The 7,998-nt window shown below is 54.3% G+C and overlaps 1 protein-coding gene across 7 annotated transcripts in view; it reads left to right on the forward strand.

Annotated features, from left to right (window-relative positions):
* Window positions 1–7,343, forward strand: part of AATK (apoptosis associated tyrosine kinase) — a 104,308-nt gene extending 96,965 nt beyond the window's left edge. For 5 of the 7 annotated variants that reach the window (XM_053375506.1, XM_053375502.1, XM_053375504.1 and 2 more), the window contains 4 exons: window positions 419–3,380; window positions 3,945–4,107; window positions 4,781–5,014; window positions 6,385–7,343. In XM_053375506.1, the coding sequence (XP_053231481.1) occupies window positions 419–3,380; window positions 3,945–4,107; window positions 4,781–5,014; window positions 6,385–6,416 (3,391 nt within the window). In that variant the 3' untranslated portion in view covers window positions 6,417–7,343. The remainder of the gene's footprint in view (window positions 1–418; window positions 3,381–3,944; window positions 4,108–4,780; window positions 5,015–6,384) is intronic. The other 2 variants (XM_053375503.1, XM_053375509.1) reach the window with 1 other exon arrangement.
* The last annotated feature ends 655 nt before the right edge of the window (window positions 7,344–7,998 follow it).

Here is a 7,998-nt window from a genome sequence, read left to right on the forward strand (position 1 = left end):
AGCCAGTGGGCACTCTCTAACATAGTTCCAGCACCTCTCAGGTGGGCACCCAAGGGAGGCATTCATGGTGACTATTTCTAGAAAAATAGTACTGATTACGTCCTTATTTCAGGCATTGTGATATATCAGTACATCACAGTGTTTAGCTGGGGATATATCACAACGCTGAAAGCCAGACATTGCTCAGCCCTAGCGCAAGGTTAGCCACACCTGGTCTAAAAGGGTGGCTTTAGGGGCGTGCAGAAGAGAAAGAAAGAGTTTCACTAGGGAATTGGGGTAGCAAGGAGCATATTGCCAAGTAGGAGCAGATTGTGGATGGAGGAAGGCCGGCTCTGCGAATGATGTAATTGCTGACCGTTGTCCCCAGAGCAAAGGAGCAACCGAGTCTCACCTCTCCTCTGCTCTTCCCTATGCACAGGTACGAGGTGATGCAGTTTTGCTGGCTGCAGCCAGAGCAGCGCCCCACTGCTGAGGAGGTGCACCTCCTGCTCTCGTACCTGTGCGCCAAGGGAGCGTCGGAGGCTGAGGAGGAGTTTGAGCGGCGCTGGAACTCCATGAAGCCTGGCGGCGGTGGTGGTGGAGGAGGCGGCTCGGGCTCGGGCTCCAGCCATGTGGGCGTTGAGCTCTCGTCCTTCCCCCTCCTGGAGCATTTCTCCAATGATGGCGACGACGTCCTGACCGTCATGGAGACGAGCCACGGCCTGAACTTTGAGTACAAGTGGGACCAAGGGAAGACTGAGCACCTGCCGGCCTCGGCCATGAGCCCTCGCGACGCCGCGCGTTACCACGAGCTCTACTATGCCGCCAGCGGCAGCAGCGGCGGAAGAGGGGACGGCAGGCACCTCAGCCTGGGGGTCTCGCCCTCCTGCTACGAGTGCAAAGTGCAGGGCTGCCCTGGCCTGCACACGCCAGGTGTGGTGCCCGTGCTGAGCGCCCACAGCCCCTCCCTGAACAGCGAGTACTACATCCGTATTGAGGAGGCGGCTTCCGAGGGCAGCGGGACGGACCTCGACTACACCATGTGCTCCTACAGCCCGGAGTTTGGCCGCCCCTCCCACTGGCAAGCCAAGGAGGGCTGCTATGAGTCGAACAGCAGCCCCACCGTCTCACTCACCATGGAGCCCCTGCTGGGGCATTCTGGCGCACATGGGGACAGCGGCCACTGGGAGCCCCCTGACTACTACTCCTATGGAGGGCAAGGGGACAAGGAGGCCTCGCCGTACTACGAGGCCTCCCTGAAAGATGGCCCTGAGGACTACCTGCTTGAGGAGCACGGGGCTTCCGAGTGGCCTGTGGCAGCTCCTCAGAAAAGCATATTTGCTGACCCGCTTGGTGTTTCGCCCTCGGTGGGCTACGCCTACAAGGAGGAGGCCGCAGTGGCAGACTCGGTCACTCTGGAACTGGGAGAGGAGGAGGAAGAGGAAGAGGAGGAGGAGGAGGAGAACTCGTGTGGCAGTCCTGGGAGCGAAGGGGATGAGAACAATGGGTCCCCTTCCTCCAGCAAGCACTGGACGTCCAACACCTCCGCCAATAACAACAGCTGCCACCTGCTGCCGCCGTGTGAGCCACCTGCCAAAGACAGCTGGTGCTACCGCCACATGATCACTTTCCAGGGGCTCATGGCAGAGCCGCTGTGTACTGTACCCCGTGATGGCCCCACGCTAGGCATCGAGGACTTGCGAGCGGCCCTTCTGGGCGAGGAGCGGGTGGCATCATCTCACACGGGCTCCCCCTGCCCGGACACCGACTTGCCTTCAGAGGAACGAGCGTCAGCCAAGGTTGCCAGCGTAGAGATCAGCGCAGGCAATGCCACGAATCCCTTGACCGAGAGCGGGCTGGAGTGCCTCCTGGCTGCCACCACTCCACCACCACCAGGGGATACGGATTCAGTGGCGTCAGTGCTGGAACCTGTCAACAACACGGACGCAGGGGATGCCACCGTGCCAGAGGAGGAGGCACCAGGAACTGGGGAAGACCCCGTCGTGGTGGAAGAGGCCTCGGCCGAATGCTCACCCAAGGTGCCGCGAGAGATCAACGTGGACAGTGGCAAGAACACCACGACCGGTGAGCAGGACAGGACACCAGACAAGACGGTTTCCAGCGCCAGCTTCCCTGACTTGGATGAGGCCAGCGACGAGGACACGGCTGAGCTCACATCCGGTGTCTTCACTGATTTCCCAGTTGATTGTACTGAGCGGCAGGACGTTATCGTCACCCTCAAGTCCTTGCAGAAGCAGGTGGAGACCCCTGACTCGCTGGAGTTGCTGGACATCCCCTCCACCACCAGCTCCTGCGAGGCGTTCAGCCCCACAGCCTATGTGCCCTCGAGCCAGCCTAAAGCCTTAGACAGCGGCTACGACACAGAGAACTACGAGTCGCCTGAATTTGTCCTGAAGGAGCCTCACGAGCCACGGGAGCCCGAGGCCTTCACCCAGCTAGAAAAGGCACCAGATGGCCCCGAGGGCCCAGCCAAAGAGCTGAGCCTGTCCAACTCCTTCAGCGCTGAGCTGCAGGCCTTAGACGAGAAGAACCCTTACCGTGACTCGGCCTACTTCTCCGACTATGACACCGAAGGGGGGACTCGGGAGGACGGGGAAGGGGACAGTGATGGTTCTGAGGGGCACGAGCCAGAGCTCCCCCAGGTGGACGTTGGAGAGTTGGGGAAGGACCCCGCCCAAAATAGCTCAGGCGAGTCTCGGCCTACCTTGCTTGAGCCCACTTGCCCACAGGAAGACGGCATGGGGTGTACCTTTCCTCCAGCGACTAGCGACCAGGGCACGGGGACAAGCCTGTCACAAGAGCTGGTAGTGAATGGAGTCACTGTTGCTGAGCTGGACTCATCCAGAGGCAAGAGCGACGAGGCTGTTGCCCTGCCCCAGGTGCCACCCCCTGCCACCAGGTCCTTTTTCTTGTCTCCTGTGGTTGCGAGTCCGGATGTGCCGAATGGGGCTTGTGAGGGAGATGTGGGGACGGGGAGCAATGCAGTGGCAAGGGCAGCAGAGGAACCCGGGGAAGGGCAGGAACGATGCTGCCCTGGCGAGCAGCCCCAGAGCAGCCCTGGGCTCTCTCTGGACCTTTCGTCGGCGCCATCTCGGCATCCGTCTGTCCCTGCTGAGCTCGAGGAAGAGGAGGACGACACGGAGGACAGCGATGAGTCGGACGAGGAGCTGCGGTGCTACAACATCCAGGACCAGAGCGAGGAGAGCGAGGAGGAGCTGCCTGCTGTGCCCATTGTGGTGGCCGAGAGCCACAGCGCCCGCAACCTGCGCAGCCTGCTCAAGATGCCCAGCCTGCTGGTGGAGACCTTCTGCGATGACCTCGAACGCAAGAAGAAAGCCGTCTCTTTCATCGAAGATGTCACCGTCTACCTCTTTGACCAGGTGAGTTGACAACCTGGAGTTGACAACCGGAAGAGGCCCTCAAGTATGCTTTAGCATACTCACAAATCAAAAGTTGTGTGCCTCTTTTGTAGGAAACGCACACTTTTTGTGCATTCTGCAATTTCCATTCTGCAAGCAACAGATACACCCCACAGCTATAAGCATCTGCTGATCTCTTAACTAAGTATATTTTTCATCATTTGTTTTGAAAGGTGCTGGTTACCAACATCCCCTAATTTTGATCGTAGTCTTGCAAGTCTGGACAAAGAAACCTTCATCCTAAGCCTCAGATCTTAATTTGAACATGATTCTCAATTGTTGTTGATTTTTTTTTAAAAAATGTTGTTTTTTAAAAAACAGTTACATTAATATGGGAGTGACCCAAACTTTTTGCAAGGCCTGGGTTTGAGAACGGGGGACGGGGGGGGGCGTTAATTATGGCAGCTACCCTTGGAGCAAATAAGGCTGGGAGGGTGTTTATTCCCTAGAGGGCAACCTGGATCCCAGAAGTTGCTCCCAAGAGACAACGAGATAATTATGCCCATTTGTATCTTCTGCGCACAGGAAAGCCCCACGAAGGAACTGGCAGAGCATCCTTTCCCGGGAGTAACAGAACCTCCTGTGGCGCCACCTGTGCATAAGGACAGCAACGGTTCCCCAAGCCCAGCAGAGAGAACAGATGCCCCCAGCAGTTCGCCGGAAGGGAGCATCTCTGAAGAGAGTAAGGGTAGGAAACCAGAAGGGAACTGAGGAGGGCTCGGGGGGGGGGGGCGCGGCCCTGATGTTTCTCCATCACAACACCTGCAGAGGCTGCTTTTCTGAGCTCAACCCATCTAGGTTTGCTCTTGGGTGCAATATTTTTGCACCGCTTCACTATGCAACGGACTTGGGGCACCCTCCAGATGTTGTCAACTCCCAGCAGCTTTTATAGCTATTGGGTTGGGTCAGACCTGGGGATGATGGGAGCTGTAGTCGATGACAGCTGGAAGGCCATGTGTCACTTGATTGGACAGATTATGGTCTGCGGATTCCAGCCTCTCTGCATTGCTCCAAGCCAGTGGTTCTCAACCTGTGGGTCCCCAGATGTTGGACTACAACTCCCATCATCCCTGAGCTCTGGCCTTGCTAGCTAGGGGTGATGGGAATTGTAGTTCAACAACATCTGGGGACCCACAAGTTGAGAAAGGCTGCTCCAAGCAGCAGCTTATGTAAAGCAACCTGCATTTGGCCACTAGAGGGGGATAGAAATTGGTCCTGCACAGCAAGACCTTTTGGACTAGTAGGAACTTGGCGATGCAGCAATTGGACAGGAAGCAGCAGAGGACAATTGGCCAAGCGGGGGTGGGGTGGGATTTTGGGCCCAGCTCCTTAACCTTCCACTGTGTGTCTTCCCTCTTCAGGTGGTGCTTTTGAGTGGGAAGATGACTTCCCCCTCATGGCAGTGAAAGCATCCGTCATGCCATCGTTGACGTCGGCAGCACCTGAGCCTGCCCTCCCCGGACTGCCACCTACACTAGTGCCAGCTCAGAAGCAGGTGCTGCCCATCCAGTTTTCACGCTTCACAGTCTCACCTGCCCCCGTGTCAAGGTTCTCCATCACACACGTCACTGACTCGGACGCCGGGTCTGTAGGAGGTAAGGGACATTCAGGTAGCAGAAGAAGGGGGCCCCATTGAGAAGGGGTGAGCCCAGAAGTCTCAAGACTGTAGCTCTTTCTTTCCCTGGGTCTGGAGGAAATGTCTGTCAAGCCACATGGCCTGGCCTAGATGTCACATGATCAACACCAGGAAATGGAGGAATAGTTAAACATTGATAGGAAATGGGGAGCAGTCCTGATTTCCGTGGGAATGCTGTTGAGTGATTTTACTGATGGCACTTAATTGGACCACCAGTTCATAAGAATTAATTCAACCAAGGCCATGTTTGTGTGAAATAATTTCAGTATACCAAGTGCACTAAATAAAACACCCCACATTTTGTAATGTTCACAGCAATTGAATAGGTGGAAACAACAGGGCTATAGATCTGTTTTTAAGAGAGATCCTTTCTAAGAACCTTTTGTTCACATGGACCTTAGAGGCCCTTGCTCCCACTTCCAAGGTGCCTTTGTCTACCGAAAAAGAGTGTGATTGCTCACTTTGTAGGAAATAGGGCCAGGAGAATATTCCCCTACAACTTCACTGAATTGATCCATGGTTGTTGGGATGGACATTGTGTGTTCCTGTTCTCAAAATATAACTGAATGGGGGAAGACCTAAGACACTCCAGAATGAACAACTCCTCTGGAAGCATCTAAGGATGTTTGCCCATGTTCATTTGGGCACAGTCCGTTCTGTTAAACCCACTGGGATCATGATCAGGTGCACCATCAATGATAGGCAAGTGAAGGAACTACAGGCAAATTATGGACTCCTCTCTGGATTACAAGCTCTGGCCAGCAAGGGTCAGGTTGCACAGCATAATCTGGGTTGGGTTATGCAATGGTGATTGGCGCCCATTGGGAGTGGTAGGGAGGACGGCAGGGAGGCCAACAGTAGGGGGAGCCAGAGCCAATGACAGCAGCCTGGACTGGTGGTAAATAGCAAGGTAGGTAGATGTGGTTCGGCTGAGGGGAAAGCCCCATTCATCTACCTTCGCTGAGTGCCTGAGGCGGAATTTTTTGAATGGGGCTTCTGTGTCCAAATAATCATAAGATGCAAGCCTGCTTGCACTCTGTTCTATGTTGGGGAACCTTAATTGTATTCGTTCTTTAAAAAACACACAAAAATCATTGTAGAGTGGGGTGAGGGGCTGGCGGCGTGAACTGTAAAATTGGCTTAAGTCATGAGGGCTGGGCTGGGAATTTGTCTCTCCTTTGGTTTTCAACAGCCTTCACAGCCTTGCATTTCATGCGGTAAGAATGGATTCTGCAACTTGGAAAGCTATGCAGAGGAGAGGGGACATACAAGGCCTCCTTTAAGGTTGTGACGCTGCATTACTAACTCCGCCTTTTCCCTTTTTTTTAGGAAGCAGTGAAAACAGAGGCGACAGAGAATGAGCTTAGCCATGGGCTTGATTTTGGACTTGCCCCCTTCAGCATCGGTTTCTGCATCGGGGCTAAGGAGTAAGGACGGAGGCCCAGAACTTGGGTGGAGCAGAGAACTCCGTGGTGGTGGTGATGGGGGCTCACTCTTACTATATATATATATTTCTTTTTTAAGAGGCGGATTTTATTGGACAGTTCTTGACTGCTGCTAGGCTGGAGATGCCCCACCGCGTGGCGATTTTGTGACAAGCGTGTGGATGTGAGGGTGTGTGCTTGTGTGTGTGTGTGTGTGTGTGTGTGTGTGTGTGTGTGTGTGAGGGTGTGTATATGTACAGATAGACATATAGACCTATAGAACCTATAGCATTTAAAGGGTAGAGCTGTGACCTCGCTAACATCGCTGCCCCCTCCACCCAAGCCATTTTGATACCCCCCTCCTCCCTCTCCAGCTCATGCCTCTTGGATGTTTCGACCCACATTGGCTTCCCAAATTGGGGCACTGCCTTGAGATCACTACCACCTTTTCTTCCTCCTGCCTGTTCTTGTAAGCTTCTCATGTGTGCTTTCCAAGCCCAGCACGGAATAGAGAGCGGAAGCGAGAGAGCACATAGCCTTGCACCGTGTCATTCAGACATGCTTAAATTTGGCCCTTGAAAGCTGAGTACTCCTTCCTTCCTTCTTCCTTGTGACTGCAAGTCCCTTCTTGCCCCCCTCCCTCTACACCTGGCTGTGTCGGGTGTAGCCTGCTGTTCGGCTGCGCATCAAATAAGGGGAGAGGCGAGAGAATGGATGGTAGGCAAACTCAAGTGGCACGTAGGGGAGCTAGATGAGGTTAAGGTGGCAATTTCATTTGTGGGACGGGCTCAGTAGCCGTCTTCCCTTTCCACAGTGTGTTTCTGCTGCCCCCTCCTTTCCCCATGTATAGATTCTGCAACTACTGCTGGCAACTACTGCTGGCCCCCTGTTCAGCTGCACCACCACTGGAGCACTTAGTGGTATAGGAGCTGTGCCTTAATGGCCTTTGGTGCATCCTTTCTCCATCCTCGCCTTGGGGAAAGCAGCCTCCCTGCCTGTTCGGAAGTCTCCCTGCCTGTTCGGAAGTGGCTGCGTAAGCAGGAAAGAAAGGGGATGTGCAGGAAATGCAAGGTTAACTTAAAAAACAAAACAAAACCCTATAAGCAGGGGGGAATTTTGTGGTGCAGATGCCCACCTCTCTTCCCTGCCCCCCCCCACCCGCTGTAGATCCTTCCTATTTTCCCTGCCACAGTATTGTTTAGGTGGAGGCTTTCTGGGGTGCCAAGCTGTGTCCCGTCAGCAAGTGGGTAGGCTGGGTTTGTGTCAAAATGCCAATCTTGGTCATGTGGGGAGAGACTCCAACTTCCCTTCGCAACTCCTAGAGGAACTTAACATACAGGAGGAGACTCCTGACAAGATGTGTAGCAAAAGCAGGTCAAACGGCTACCGGGACTATTTTTGTAAAAAAAAATTTACCCTGCGCTATATCACCTGCCCTAACAGAGCGGCAGATTTAAGTTATTGTTGCCAAAGAGATGTAAAGAGTTAACTTTTATCAAGGTTTCTTGGGGATGGGGTG

Source organism: Podarcis raffonei, chromosome 2, assembly GCF_027172205.1.
Source record: "Podarcis raffonei isolate rPodRaf1 chromosome 2, rPodRaf1.pri, whole genome shotgun sequence".
Lineage (NCBI taxonomy): Eukaryota > Metazoa > Chordata > Lepidosauria > Squamata > Lacertidae > Podarcis > Podarcis raffonei.